Below are 16381 nucleotides of genomic sequence, written 5' to 3'. Positions count from 1 at the left end.
GAAAAAGGGTTTCTCGGACCTATGTTTTTCTCCTAGGGTTCCCTCCCTGGGTTCCTTACACACTACAGCCGACCTGTGGCACCGGACTCTCACCAGGAACTGCGACTGTTTAACCACCCACACAACCTACACAGACTTCATTGGGCACGCCGGCCCTATCTGTTTCTCTTAGTGTGCCCTCCCTGGGTTCTGCACACACTACAGCCGACCTGTGGCACCGGACTCTCACCAGGAACTGCGACTGTTTAACCACCCACACAACCTACACAGACTTCATTGGGCACGCCGGCCCTATCTGTTTCTCTTAGTGTGCCCTCCCTGGGTTCTGCACACACTACAGCCAACCTGTGGCACCGGACTCTCAATGGCTACCACCAGGAACTGTGACTGTTTAACCACCCACACAACCTATATGGACTTCATTAGGCACGCCGGCCCGAGTCCAGGGGGGTGTATGGGCCCCCTCTTCTATCCTCAAGCAGGATAGGTACCCCTTAGTTTAAGTATATACTCGCCTCAGTTATCTTGGTTCCACGTTCACTCAGCCCGTCATTCGCACCACGCCGGCCGGCTCTCCATTCAGACCTCTCTTTTCCTTGTCATGAAGGGTTCTTGGAATCGGGAGGAAGAGTCCCAGGGATCGAACCGTCGACTCGGTCGAGACCTTCAGGAGAACTCTCCTGCGGTGCCTAGGCATCGACTCCAGGCGGCGGCTCCATGCCTTGGGGTTCCTCCCGTTCCAGCAAAAAATCGCCCTCGAGCAGTCCCATCTGGGTCGCCAAAATTGTTGTAGAAATGAAGACTAGGATGCTCGGGTCTTCATTCAGGAAAAGAGTTTAATATGCACATAGGTTCAGACAAGCTCATGCTTCAAATTCTGAACCCCGAAGGTTCGGGGTCCTTCTTTTATACCCCCCCATTGGGTGATTATACAGCCTAGACTAAGTGTCAACTTCGAGATATATGATACAACTTTAAAAACAAGCTGGGTGAGAAAAGCCTGGAGGGAGCTGGAGAGCTTCCCTCCCGTACCTTATCTTTGCTCAATTAGCTGCTACAGAATACACATGGCTCTTCCCCACATTCCACACTTGCAACAGATAGCTTACTTGCAATAGACAATTGCCTGATGAAAGGGCTTTAGTTTTCTGTTGTTTCCTTGACCCTAATTCCAATTCCACCTCAACAGTATATGGATTTTGGAAAAAATATTTAAAATAATAGTAATTACAGTACTCAAGGCCACAAGTAGATGTGTCAGAACGTTAAGTAGTTCCTGATTAGTGAAAAGAAACTGGGCGATTTGACTACGTGCCTTTTTTTCCCCCCTAAGGAAGCATAGAAATCTAGAAACAACATTGATATGGTTTGGTGAATCCAATAGCTCTTTTGGCATCATGAACCCTAGTGACAAGTGGGTAGAACTGACAATATTTTATAATGGGATATTGGCCAATTCTAAGGGTCATCTTGGTTTGTTTATCTGCTAGGTGTGGCTCCTGACTAGATGTGGAGTGCACAATTACAGGTAGAAACTTCCTCAGGTCTAATTAGTGGAGGTATGCAAACATCTCTCTTTAATTCAGCTATTCATACGTAGCTATTTCCATACTGCTAGAACAGTTTTGACCTTTTGCATCCAGAATGTGGTTTTAAAAGGTTCAGATGCTGCAAGCCCGTGTAGAGTTTTGGCAAAGACTTTCCAAAATCAACCTACACATTATATTCATGAACGTCTGGTAAGCCGTTTTGAGACAGGTCTACAGCGGTGCTTGTGAGCCTTTTGAATTTTCAGTATTTCTGCATAAATGTAGAAATACATCCAGAAGATCAAAAATGTGATCTGATTTCCGCACAAGTCCTAAAATGATGCGTATAGCCCATTTCTGGTTACTCAAAGTCTTTGCCCTACTCATCCAGCATGAGGCATAAAGAGAACCCAATTAAGCAAATGAGTCAAAAAACATTATACTTGTTCATTGATTTACTGAGGTAAGTGATCCAAAGCTATCTATTTGTGTGTGGCAAAAGTATGTGAACCTTTGCTTCCAGTAACCGGTGTACCTCCCTTGGGCAGCAGTAACTGCAGCTAAACGTTTCTGATAACTGTTGATCAGTCCTGCACATCGGCTTGGAGAAATTTTAGCCCACTTCTCCTTACAGAGCAGCTTCAATCCAGAGATGTTGGTAGGCTTCATTGCATGAGCTGCTAGCTTCAGATCTTTCCACAACATTTCTATAGGATTAAGGTCCTTAAAGAAGGACCCTAGGTGGTGTGGGTGCTGTGGCAGCGGGCAGGGCTGGGCAGCAGGGGCAGCTGGTGGCAGCGGGTAGGTGGGAGGCCAAAAGGGTAGAGGTGGGGGGGAGATAGGCAGTTGGGTGCAGTTCAAGGGGAGGCAGAGGAGGTCGTCCCTCACCTTACCGAGATTCGGGGCTGGGAGGGACCAAGCTGGGAATGGCTTGGACTGGGATGGGTCCTCACCTAGCGGCTGGTGGGATTCGGTTAATGGCGGCAATGGGGACTGCTGGGATTGCCATCGCTAAGCGATGCAGTCATGTGACATTGCACTTTATGACCACATCGCTTGGCGATGGAAATTCTGGTCCCAATTACTGTTGTTAACCAAGAACTACCTCTACACAATTTGGGGCTCTTCCTTGATTCACAATCCCTGTCTGATGAGCAGGTGGCAGCTGTGGTCAGGCAGGCCTTTGCACAGCTTCATCTGATGAGCCAGTTGAGCCCTTTCCTAGATCGGGGTCCTTCAGACAGTCAATCATGCCCTCATCACCTCACGGCTTGGCCACTGCAATATGCTCTACATGGGGCTGCAGTTGAAGACCACCTGGAAGCTTTAACTGGTCCTGAATGCAGCTGTGTGGGCAGTGATGGGCATGCCTCGCTGTGTGCACATTACACCTCAGCCTTGTGACCTGTGCTGGTTACCACTTTGCTTCCTGGTGTGATTCAAGGTGCTGATTGTTACCTATAAAGCCCTACGTGGCATAGGGCCTGGTTACTTGAGGGACTGCCTACCTCCCAGAGTATCTGCTCAACCAGTTTGATTTGGCAGGATTGGTGCATTCCAGGCTCCATCGATTAAACAATGCCACCTATTGGGACCCTGGAAGTGCGCCTTCTCTGTAGCAGCGCGTGCCCTCTGGAATGAGGTTCCCCCTGAGATTCGAACTACTCCCACCCTACTGGTATTTCAAAGGGCCTTGAAGACCTGGCTTTTGCCCAGGCCTTAGGCAAGGACAATTGATGTCCCCTTTTTCTTTGTTCCCATCCAGTTTTGTCATTTCTGCCATCTTTATTTTTGTTTGTTTGTTTGTTCCCTTGTTTTTAAAAGTTTTTAACAATTTTGTAAACTGCCCAGAATCACTGAGAGTTGGCCAGCATATGATAATGATAATGATAATGATAATAATATGCAGTAATTGAATGCCACTGTGTTTTGAGAAACTATTCCAACTGCAGTCACATGGAACAAACTCTTATCTTGCCTGGAGCTTCCTGGCTGTGAAAAAAGAGCTGGTTCACTAAATTGCATCCCCTTGTAGAACCCGTCTGTATGACTGGATCTTCCACCTTTTTCTTCTCTCAGATGGTGGGAAGTTAATGTTGCTGTGGCAGAAAGAGATGAGTTTAGCTCATTCTATGTTGGCATGGGGGATTTTTCCAAAATGGCTCCTGATAGGTAGGCACTGGTGATGTTGCCATGATCACTGGGGACCTGTTTATCATTCTTCCCCAGTTGTCTGCTGCTTGGAAGAGTGTTCCCCCCACTCATTACTTTCTGGGCTCAGTGAAAAGAGAATTTGATCTGCATGGTACTAGCCCACGTTGCATCCCAGTCCAGTTGACCACAGACTGCTGTGACATATACCCTTGCTTTCAGCTCCTTCCAAGACACTTACCATTTTTATCCTTCTTACTAACCACAGGTGTCATGTCATTTCGACTCTTGTAAGGAGGAACACATTCCTACACAAATTACATGTCATACAAGCATTTATGTTGTAAACAAGTCCTGAGCGGAGTATATAAAGAGCTCTTTAAGGAAAACAAAAATGCTAGACACTACGCTGTGTAAGATATTGGAGAAAACAGATTTGATCCACCCAGCTGTCCTGGAGACACTGAAAGAGAAAAAGGGAAAGTGGAACAATGGGGCAATTCTGGACATTTCCAATGGTTTTGTTTCTGCTGCTGGGTCTTTCAGTTGTGTACTTTCTGAAACAACTCTGGTTACGTAGAAAATATCCTCCTGGACCTTTTCCACTTCCTTTAATTGGAGTCAGCTGGCAGACTGGTTTTAAACTTACTCCTGATATTCTAGTTCAGGTACTTTTTCAATGTGTATTTTATTTCTTGATTATGAAGTTTATTGAAGAGCACTGTAGTCATTTGATTTCTGTGGCAGTGATGGAGAAGGATCTTGTGTCTGTAAAATCTGGATAATGAATATATGATATTTAGGGGAGCTGAGAATTTGTTTAGTAGAGAAATGGATAGTGATACAGTTAGTCCTTATTTAGTGACCCCAATTGGGACTGGTCGCTAAGTGAAACCACGACTGTGCTTGTGATATTACTTCAGCTTTCCTTTGCTTTACAGACCTGCGAAGGTTGTAAATGTGATGACTGGCCATGAAGTTACTTTTTCATCACTGTCTTAACTGTGAATGGTCGCTAAACAAGGCAGTCGCTAAATGAGGACTACCTATATATGTGATCAGGAAAACACCTGCTGGTTTTACAGATTGTCTCTCTCTCTGGGATGAAATCTTGCTGTCTCTACAATTACGAGTTTAAAAGAATGCCAGTTTTCTCATCCATCCATCCATCCATCCATCCATCATTCATTCATTCATCATATTTATACAGAAATATGGAAAGAAGTCTCTTCTCCTTATTTACAGCTCCAGCAATAAGCATTTGTTTTATTATATTATGAACACTGGAATTAGGATGATTCCTGCACATTGCAGAGAAGTTGTGCGACCCTTGTGTGATAAAGGTATTCCCAGGCTGTGCAGCTCCAGCCCAGCCTGTGAAGAATCTAGTGTGCATCCCAGACAGGCTAGCTTAGAGACCTCTTGGCACCAGCTAAGGAGTCTCTCAGGTTAGGTGGCTCCAAATTGGGCTGCAGGGAAGCCTTCTCTAAGCGGTCCTTCCATTTGAAAGTAGCCGGGGGTGTGGAAAAGCCTCTTTCAGGCTGCTGGGCTCACTGAACTGCTCCCCGGGTGACCAGTGGATAAGAGGCCAGCAGCAGGAAGGGACCCAAACCTCTTGCTTCCAGATGCTGCAGAAGAAGATTGAGGAAAATCACCACCTGCAGCGAAGTCTAAAGTTCCTCCTCCTCTGAAGGCATCCAGCTTGGAGCTCTCTTGGCTCATGCCGAAGGTCTTCCAAATGGGCAGATTCAGTGTAGGCAGTCTTGAACCCACTTGACCTGGCAGCTTTTAGCCCAGGCTAGGAAAGAAGGCTAGGACGAGACTTTCCCTGTAGCACTTGTCCAATTCTTTCCTTGGCAGCCTAGACTGTTTCACTGAAGCAAACCTGTGTCACTTTGCCCAGTTCATTCCCAGCAATGGGCTGCAACAATCTGGTGTAGCATGTTTAGTCCTTTGCCACAACAAGACAGAAAATGATAGACAGAGAAAACCAGGGAAAGAAAGGCGAGAATGTAAGAAGAGGAACCTTGGCTGAAAAAGCAAAATTAGGAGGGGGAACAGGCTGAGAAGAGATGATTATAAGTCAGATGGGAAGCTGAAGAGCAGATCTTCAGAATGATGATCAAGGTGATGTTGATGATGGTGACGATTTTTACACCTCGCTTGCTGTGAAAGAAGGAACCAAATACTCTTGTTTGTCTGAATATAATATTTCCTTTTTCCAAATGGCAGCTCGCAAAACGTTATGGAAATATTTACACGATACTGGTTTGGAATTTGCCGATAATAGTACTGTCCGGATACCAAGTAGTAAAACATGGGTTGATCAACCATTCCGAAGATTTCTCTGAGCGAGTAGAGACCCCTTTTTTAAGGGCTGTGTCCAAAGGAAAGGGTAAGTTGTGAAATGTACTTATTTTCCTTTCCTTTTATTTACAGTATTTACCACAGGATATATGCTGTTCAGTCCAGCAAGGCTCAAAATGGCTTTCAAAACAACAACTTCAGAATAAAAACCATAATAAGCAGTGCCATGAGGAACAGCCCCAACATTTCAATACACGATCTCATTTCTGATCCATTCCGATAAATACTACATTAACAGCTATGGATTATTTAAGTCTGTCTCTTTCATGAGCTGGGGAATTGCTGAAGGCCACGTCATGGGGACATAGCAAAAAAAAATATTTTGGGCTACAGCAGGTTGTGTGTGGTGCACATAAAAACTGTGTAGAGCTTCAGTCGCAGCCACTAACTGTGTGGAGCTTCATCGCAACCACCATGACTCTTTTGACCCTGTTCTGTGGACACCCCTGAATGGTTGGGTAGAAATTGGGACATGACCTCAAAGTAATCCATGGGTTTTCCCAAGTGATATATGATGGTTGGGTCTTCTGGGAAGCATCTGAGCAATGTGCCAATGGAAGACTGCATTTCTGAGTTTGGGTGAGATCTGGAATAAAATCTGTACCAGTCTTGAGCAGTGCAGCCCCAGAAATAGATGTTCACTATTACGACCATCCCCTGGAGGGGTAGTCGTACTTCTGTGGTACCCAGGAGGACAACCAAAACTGAGGAGCTGAGTCTCCCCCAGGTTTACTCAGAATCATGGCAAAGAGTGTGATGGGGTCTCTAAGCTAAGGGTTATCCATGCAATGCTAAAAAGCTAGAGGGGCCTTTATGCAGCTTTGGCTGATGTCCTAGTTGTGGCCCTACCTGGCACAGGAGGATCTACTATAGTAACTCACACCCTCATTACCACCTGGATAGTCTACTGCAATGTGCTTTGCCATGGCTGCCTTTAAAGACTGCTCAGAAATTTCAAGTGGTCCAAAACACAGCAGCCATGTGCTAACAGTTTCATGACACTGGACACATATAACACCAATACTGTAAACCTTGCACTGGTTACCAGTTCAGTCCCATGTACAGTTTAAACAATTTAACCTTCAAAGCCCTTTAGCATTTGACAACTGGCTACTTGCAAGCCCATATTCTCCAACCTGCATCAGGCTGACTCTACTAGAACATTGAGGAAGAAGATCTTCATGGTCCCACAGTTCTGGGCAGTGGGAGGAATGAAAGCTAGTAGGTGCTGCTTCTCAATGGCAGGATTAGTGCTGTGGAACAGCCTGCATGTGGAAATCAGGCTATCCCTTCCTTAGTGGCCTTTAGAAGTGGAGCCAATTAGTGGATGGCTAGGACCACTGAATTGGAGCAGAGTTTAGCACAGCAGAGAAGCTGTGCGCAGAAAAAGAATATTATATTAGATAGCTTTAATGAGCACGTCAGAGAAACATAGGTTATTGATTTTACACACTCAGCCCTCCCAAGCATGAAGAATTACACACTTAGACATAGTAGGTTTAAAAGTAAAATAAAAAGAGTCTTACTGATTCTTGGTTCTGTTACATCCATCTCTGATGGAAAATTGATGTTCCTTGTTTCTTCTGTTCTTTCCCTATACTTAGTGATCTCTTAGTCCTATAGCTGCTAAGAGCTGCATGGAAGAAAGGGCTAAGCATATGGCTTTAGGCCCAAGATGGAGGGAGAAGCAAAACATGCTTCTTCTCCGATGGTGAAAGAGGAAGAGAGAGAGACAGGAAGTGGGAGTGGCAACAAACAGCTTCCTCAACAGCACAGAGAGTTAGCATCCTAGAGCAACCATCCATATGCTAATGAGGCATGCTGGATTTGCCAGGACTTCCAACAAGAAGGCTGTTAAAAACTGAGCTTTGCTGGAGGGCATTCCAGTGATGCTCACTGTCTTTTAAATTCTTCATTGCTAGGTGATATGTGGTTGATAACATTATGATTGAATTCATCTTTGTTTTACACTGTGGATGTTTTAATTGTTTTCCTTGCATGTCATGAAATTGCAGTGGAGATGTAAATTCAGTAAATAACTAAAATAATAAATAAAAGATGCAGCTCAAGCAATTGCAGTCTGCTGCAATCGGAATAGATGTACTGTACGTAGTAGAGAGCCGTGGCTTGATGCCAGTGTCAGATTACATATTATTGATGCAACGTTAACAAATGGAATTGGGAGTTCTAAGGGCTAAAGTCACTGACCTTGAGGGTAGAGCCAGGAAAACGAAGCTGTGTGTAGTCGCTGTAGCTAAATAGGTATAAAGGTGAACGGGTACACTGACTGTGTATAATTCTGATCAAGTCTCTTGCAAATTAAGCTCAGCTTCTAGTACTCCCATGGATATCTCCCTATTTTTTCTTAGCAGCTGTACAACAATGGTTTGCCACTGCTACCTTCTGGATGCGTTTTTTCTTTTTTAATTTTCCAGTCTAGTCTACAGCCCTGGGGTTTTCTGGTGGTCTCCCATCCAAGTAGTAACCAGATGCAAAACTGCTTAGCTTTTTAAGATCAGCCAACAGCGGCTGGTTGTATAATTGCACTAAGGAAGAATTCCTAGGTAGAACATAAGCAATTTTTTTACTCCAGGGCCCTGTGTATATGGGAGTGCATACATGCCCAACTATTTATCAATGTTCACTTCCTTTATTAGGAGAAAGGAGAAAGCCATAAGACTTCCCTTTCCCCTTGCAAAGAATGAGGGAGGTACTTATTTATTTCATTCATTGATTTATATCATTGTTTTTTCAAGTTGGCTGGAGAATTCTGGGAGTTGAAATCCACACATCTTAAAGTTGCTGAGTTTGGAAAACACTGATTTATATGGCTGCCCATCTTACAATGTGACTTTGGGCAGCTAAGAATACATGAAGAACAATACAAACGAATTAGGAATTAGCAAGGATTCCAGATCAGATCTAATGACAAGACATGCTTAAAACAAACCTGGATATGTAAACCAAATTGTGGCTTCAAAGGAGAATTTATGGCTTAAAAAGTAGGCATGATGTGTTACCTGGTCCTGGTCTCAGACAATCAAGCCGATGTGAACAAATCCAGTTTTAGAATTTTGTGTTCAAGAATATTTCCTTAAGCTTGTGTCTGATTCTGCATCATTCTAGTAAATTCTTTATGCCTGCAAGAATATACAGATATGACCTGTCCTCTTCTAAGCTGATGATTTAATCATTTTGATGCATCTCTTTTTGCGAGTAATAATTTCTCACTTATTTCTGATGGATCCAGGTATTATTCTTTCCAATGGCCACACCTGGAAGCAGCAGAGGCGATTTGGTCTGCTTACTATGCGGAAACTTGGACTGGGGAAGAAAGGCATAGAGGGTCAAATAGAAGAAGAGGCCCATCGACTGGTGGAGATCTTTGCCCATGCAAAGGGTAGGTGACACCAGCTAAACCTGCTGGCCTGCATAAATCTTTATATTCCATTTCTGCAGGCACTGGGATGGAATTCCAGGCCTTCTTACTGCCATCCTCATGTATTATATTCACCTGACAATCAATTTCTTAATTTTCAGGTCAGCCCCTGGATCCTTTGCTGCCAATCACTAATGCTTTCTTCAATTTGATAACCATTTTGGTGTTTGGGTACCGATTCCCTCTTGAAGATGAAAACTTCCAGAAACTAACGGAAGCCATGAGTTTTGGCTCAAGATTTATGGGTAGCTTCTGTCATGTTGTAAGTAAGCTTTTGTTTTCCTACCAGGTTGATTCAGACTGGTCTGAAAACCTGTTATAGTGGCCTAAAAACCTATATTATAGCAATAAGAGCCCTGGACTTTTAACGAGAGAGAGAGTGTAAATGAATGTATGGAGTAAACAGTGCAGTGAGGGGGGAAAGCAGAGGGAAAGGCGAGAGACTACAGGTAGTCCTCACTTAACGACCACTAGTCCAGCAACCGTTCAAAGTTACGAGGGCACTGAATGAGTGGGACATCACTGGCCTTGTAGTTGCAGCCGCCACAACGTCCACATGATCCCAATTCGAGCACTTGGTGACCAGCTTGGAATTACAACGGTCGCAGCATCCCACAGTTGCATGATCCCCATTTGCAACCTTCACTGCCGGCTTCCAGCAAGCAACGTCAATGGGGAAGCCAGTGGGAGGTTGGAAATGGTGACCAAGTGATGTCATGCTTAACGACGGCATGGGATTCACTTAACGATGGCAACTGGAAGTGCCAGAACTGCCATCATAAGTTAGCGCAGTCATGTGACATTGCGTTTTATGCCGCGTCACTTAGGGATGGAGTTGCCGTCCCAATTACCATCGTTAAGCAAGGACTACATGTAACTATGTGTATGTGACAAAACTCTACTTTTTCGTATGTCACAACTGACCTCATATTGAAGTCCTGAATAGCAATAAATTAGATTTTCTTTCCCCCCCAAAACTTATCCCATTAAATCTTTTTAATGAAATGGCATAACTATTGTAAATTAGTCAACACCTTTATCATCTAACCCAAACCCATTATGATAATTGTCCACTAGAAAATGTCTTATTTGTTGGCTTGTCTCAGAGCATCTGAGGTGGATCATTTTTGCTCATAATTGCCCATTTCTGCCATAATTGGGCAAAGCAACAGTCAGTCACCCTAGATAAGTTCAGATTCACTTATCCCTACATCCAATAAATCTGAGCCTAACCCTTAGAGGGAAGAAAGAAGACATAAATTGAAGAAGAGGAAAGAAGGGCCTGCCCAACAACATCAAAGCAGGAGCTCCAGGTGATCTATCTCATTTCTCTGCAATGAAGCCTGAATATGTTCTGAAACTCAGATTTAATTCAAGTAGCTAATAACCAAACAGTTTAGCTAGTCTGGCTACATTGATTTTATTTGGAATTCCATCCAAGTGACTGTTGCCTTATTTTGTTTTTCCAGTATTCCTCTGTTCCCAGTAATATCCTTTTTTTAATATCTAGAGGTTTGATTTCATTGGTTAATAGGAAACGTTTTATTAAAACATGCCCATGTGCAAGATGTCTGTTCCTTGTTTTTCAGGACTGACCCAAGGTTTTTAAGGTCTATAAACCCAGGCTTTGGGATGGAAGATTGAAAGCTCCTTCTGTTTTATTTTCTAAGAGGCTGAAGGGAGAAATCCTAGATTGCAGAGCTAAGCACTCCTCAGCTGGGCAGATTAAGGGGTGTAGGGCCTGGATGCCATGTCCACCATTTTGCTTGTTTTGACCCCCTTCATAGATATCACTGTGCACTAGCAATGATCCGGCCCATGTTACCAAACAGTTAATTCCAAGGAGTGGCTCATAGGTTGTGTTACTGTGACAGAGAGGAGATGATGATGATGATGATGATGATATTCTCTTTTAGATTTATGAAGTATTTCCCTGGCTGATGCGACATATTCCTGGGCCTCATCAAAAGACATTGTCCTACATGGAGTTTATATATGAATTGGCAAAGGAGGAGATAGAGAAGCACAAGGATGACCAGTCCTCTCATGAACCCCGGGATTTCATTGATCACTATCTTCTTCAGCTGAACAAAGTAGGTATCTTTTCTCAGTGGAGTACTTTCTTTGCTAATTTTGGAACCTAAGCAACAGCCCCACCATTTGAACAGAGTACTGTAATTGCATCATTCAGATTAATCTCTCCGCCCCCTCGACTGCCTTCATAGTATTAAAGAAGGCTGTTTCCCTTGCTACATGGCAATCTTCTTGTCATGAGTACTGATGGTGAGCAGGAGGGGGCCCCTATCCAGGGGGAAAAACGCATGCATAGTACTGAGGAGTTAAACAGCCATTCAAAGAGACACAGATCAGACCCGCCTTGACTTTTGGGGTTTATCTGTCTGGGTTTTCCCACGCTGCTTCAGTTTGTTAGGATTTTCTGTCTTGTGTAGCAGTAATAAAACATTAGAGACCTATTCCTTGTCTCAGCGTGGTTCCTGACTGTTAGGACACTTCTTAAGTAAACATTAGAGCTATGAAGCCCATACATTCACAGGCAGAAAGGTGCTTCAGAGCATGCAGGGGATGCTCATGTAGTCCCTGTCTGCAACTAAAGATTGTGTTGCTTCTTGGAATCATGTGGCCCAGCTGCAGCTTAATCCCGGAAAAAGATGCATTTGGCTTAAGGAGCTGCAGACAGATGCTATGTTGGTGCAATCACAGAGCCCGAAGCATCTTTTGCCTACACATCCAAAGTGCTTCCCAACCTTGGTAAATATCCACTTTGGACATGTATCCAAAGTACTGTAGCGTTCCCTGCTATGACTAAAGCATAACATCTGCAGAACGATCATAAGATTTCCTAGGCCTCAGGTTTTATTGGTCTATGATTTATCTGTCCTTCTAGACTGGTGAGTACTGAGGTCTCCTGATGATTCACAATGTAAAGATGAAACAGTAAAAACTAAATCTTTTAGGCATGTGTGGCTTTGAGTCAATCTTGACTTCTGGTGACTGCCTGGACAAGTCCCTGCAGTTTTCTTGGCAAGATTTCAGAGGTGGCTTGCCCTTGCCTTCTTCCTAGGTCTGAGAGAGAGGCCCAAGGCCCAAGGTCATCCAACTGGCTTTGTGCCTAAGGCGGGACTAGAAATCACAGTCTCCCAGTTTCTAGCCTGGTGCCTTTACCACTGCACCATGCTGGCTCTCAATCTTTTATGAGTCAAATATAATTAAGTCAGAACCGAGGCTATTAAAAACAGCATGAAATTACCACCTACTTAAAGCCTATCTTAAGGCCTTTAGAAAAGGTTAGCTCTCATCTGCTCCCATCAACCCAGGCCATTAGTATCATCTGCCCTGTGGGAAGGACCCTAGATATCTCTTTGTTTTTAAATGACATTTATTGTATTTTTATCTATAGTTGTTTATGTTGATTGTATTGATCTATTATTATCTGCAAAAGGCAGAATATCAATCATTTAAATAAGTACATATATAAACTCAGCATGGAATGCATTGCAAAGATCTGGGACAGCTATAGAGAAGGGAACCATGAATTATACCCACAGCTATTCAGGTGGACCTGTTCAGGTTATCTCGGTGAGCATGGAGGGAAATATAATTAAGAAAATGATCTCTTACATAATTCACTCCATCACCTCAGGATTTCAAAGACTCCTTCAAGTTAAGTTTGACTCCTGGTGAATTCATGGAATAGAACCATGAACTTTTTCAGGAATAATGCAGAAGTGGTTTGACATTTTTTCCTTCCCTGCTGTTTTCTCAACTTTCCCAGTCTATTTGAGAACCTTGAGATTCCTGTCTGAATTATAACCAGTCCCATCTTGTTGACCTTCTTCAAGATCAGCTAGGGATGGCCCGAAAGAATATGGTCTTTTCATTATCCTTGACTATATGAAAGGACAGCTAACAATGGCATGGGACAATATATACATGGGAAGTGATCATTCATAAGATGTCCAACTTTCATATTGAGGATTAGAGTTCATTCCATGTCAAAGTTATACTAAATTGTGGCACTGTCATCATGTTTGTTTAGTTATTTTTCCCTTCTGCTTCTTTCACAATGTCAATTTACATGTTTCCAGCTTAGGCTGGCTAATTTATTTTATTTTTATTTATTTATTTATCAAATTTGTCACCGCCCATCTCCTCCCACCAGAGGGACTCTGGGCGGTTTACTACTGAAGTAATTGATCAAAACAATAAATATAAAATACAAATGCAATACATAAAAACATAAATACCATTAATAAATAACTAAAAAGATAGGAGTAAAAATAAAGTCCAAGTGGCAAGATCTAACACAGTCCATGTACATGAGGAGCACCCTAGGGTGCCAGCCATCCCCAAGCAGAGCTGCTCCCTTCTCTGCCCCAAGCAAGACGGCAGAGCCAAGTCCGGAAGGCCAGGAGCGATGGGGCCAACCTCACCTCCGGGGTCAGCCTGTTCCACAGGGTGGGAGCTTCTGCAGAGAAGGCCCACTTCCTGGACCCCGCCAAACATAATTCTCTTGTAGACGGGGTCCACAGCATGCCCTCCCTGCATGATCAGGTGGGACGGGTTGATGTAATGGGGAAGAGGCAGTCCCTCAGGTAACTACACAGTAATGACACAGTATTATATCAACTTTGTACAAATATGCAGTCAGTGACTACTTTATGATAAGGGATGGGCCAAAGGCTTAGTGGAAAAACCCTTCTGGGCATCACCTTCTTAGACTTGGACTTCCTCTTATCTCTAGCTGTCATAGTATCAGAGTCCCCCATTGGGGGAGATGGGCGGTGACATAAATTTAATAAATACATAAATAATGATGTTTGGTTGAAGCCCTGACTGCGACTCTCCTTCCCTCTGATGCAGTAATTTATTTATTCAATGTTTTGTCCACTGCAATTGAGAGAGGGAGTTGGAATTGAACTCTGAGATAATTTATGCAGAGTCTCAAAGCTAACTTTCTACCTCACAGTATCCCACACTGAAGGAAGGTCTTGTGTGTAGAAGTAGATGAGAAGCCCATGGAGAGAATAAAGAAGGATTATCACATGAACAGGACAATGAAATAGAGGAATGATTTTGGCAGCAATGGGATGGACAGACAAAGAGAGGATCAGGCCAAGGCAATTAAACAGCAGAATGCAAATGGATGTGGTAGTTGTACAACCAGGGTGTAAAGTGTGGTTTGTGCCATGAATACAAGAAATGATCTGATATTTTTCAGTTTATAAAGGGTTAGGGCTAGGGTTAGGGTTAGGGTTACTTACTTGGTAGAAAAGAAAAGAGAGATACACAGAAGTTGATAAAATCAACAAACCACGTGTCTTTTCAACTGGGTGAAAAGCAGGTTGGAAAAGCAGACACAGAAAATGATTTGAGGACCCACAAGATGGTGATTCTTCATTGATGGACCTGGAGCACTGTGGCCCTGCCCGATCTTATTGGGCAGGGAGAAACAACCAGAGAAAGGCAGGTCCATAGATTTCCAGGCCCTAAGCCGTAAAGGGATTTATATGTAACAACCACCACCTTGAATTGCACCTGGAAGCCAGCTGGTAACCAGGACAGCTTGCAAAAAAGTGTTACATGGACAAAATTAGGAATGCCCTTAGCTAATTAAGAAGTTGCATGCTGTAGCTTCCAAGTGGTCTTCAGGGGCAGGCCATTGTGGACTACATTGCAGTAGTCCAAATGGGAGACTAAGGCATCAGCAACTGTGAAAATGGTCTCTAATCCAGAAAAGGGCATTGCTGGTGCCCCAGATGAGTCTGGCCAGAGGCCCTCCTGACTAAGGCTCATGCGAGCAAAGTAGTTATGGGCTGCCTAAAATGGTCTCTCCTCCCCGGGCAATCACTGCCTTAAACATTCAGCCAATGTCTGAATGCCATATTCAGAGGCTGTGGCTATATCCCCTTTTTGGGAGAGATGGGCGGTGATAGAAATTTGAAAAACAAACAAATACATAAATAAAATAAATAAAATATCAGCTAAGAATTGCTACCACGTGGCTGAAGAGAAGCTCTGTAATGTTCATTGAGAAAGTAAGCTTTGAGCCTCCATATCGGAATAAGAAGCAACAAAAAGAGCTGCAGCTTAAGCCCTTGGTGGTGTTTTTTAGAGGGTTATGGACTCATGAGGTTTTGATGTCACCCTTCACATGGAAAAGGAAGAGACAGACATCAGGCCACAACCAAGGATCCTGTCTGCAAATGATCAGAATGGAAGTATGAGAGAGATGGAATAAGAACATTGGAATGAGGAGGCCAGTTGTAGGGAAGACAGTCACAGCTGGGCTGGAATCCTATTCTTATCCCACAGTTCAAGATAATGGTCACGCATGGGATTGGGTTGTTAGAAACAGTTGTTCCAACCCTCCCAAGTATACATATTCAATTCAAGTATATCTGTATTGCTGCCCAGAAAACAACACTGCCGTATCCATAAAGTCACAAGGATTTGAGCTTGACTTGAAGGAGATTTTACTTTGGTTTTCACTTTTTTTTAAGTGTTTCCCCTTTCCTCTCCAAGCAGTCTGACTATTGTCATCACATTCTTGTTAAAGAGGTAAAGAACATATCTGTGAAGCCCCACACAGATGGGCAAGATCAAAGAAGCAAGAACTGCACAGATTTCAGTAAGGATTCATTCATGGTCATCTGGGTAAAATCAGACACTTGGAAACTATAAATGGAATTTTCCAGCCTTCTTCCTAGTAAGTTCATTAAGGTGAAGTCTCTTTGAAGGATTTGAAAGGCTTCTTCCCAGGTTCCTTGCCACCTGGACTAAGTTGATGTTTATGAGATAAACTGCCAATTCTCACCTCCTATCTATTTTTATATCTAAATTCCCTTCCTTTCCTCTCCAAGCCTCCTCACAATCT

The 16381-nt window shown here is 43.5% G+C and overlaps 1 protein-coding gene across 1 annotated transcript in view; it reads left to right on the top strand.

The window, feature by feature from the left end:
• Nucleotides 1-302: 302 nt before the first annotated feature.
• The window catches only part of LOC134499613 (cytochrome P450 2J5-like), a 30446-nt gene continuing 14367 nt past the window's right edge, over nt 303-16381 (top strand). Inside the window, exons 1-5 of the mRNA XM_063306339.1 lie at nt 303-4348; nt 5913-6075; nt 9298-9447; nt 9588-9748; nt 11403-11579. Coding sequence (XP_063162409.1) covers nt 4172-4348; nt 5913-6075; nt 9298-9447; nt 9588-9748; nt 11403-11579 — 828 coding nt within the window. The 5' untranslated portion in view covers nt 303-4171. The remainder of the gene's footprint in view (nt 4349-5912; nt 6076-9297; nt 9448-9587; nt 9749-11402; nt 11580-16381) is intronic.

Source organism: Candoia aspera, chromosome 6, assembly GCF_035149785.1.
Source record: "Candoia aspera isolate rCanAsp1 chromosome 6, rCanAsp1.hap2, whole genome shotgun sequence".
Lineage (NCBI taxonomy): Eukaryota > Metazoa > Chordata > Lepidosauria > Squamata > Boidae > Candoia > Candoia aspera.
The sequence above is the reverse complement of the archived record's forward strand: the minus strand, read 5'-3'. Positions and strand labels throughout refer to the sequence as shown.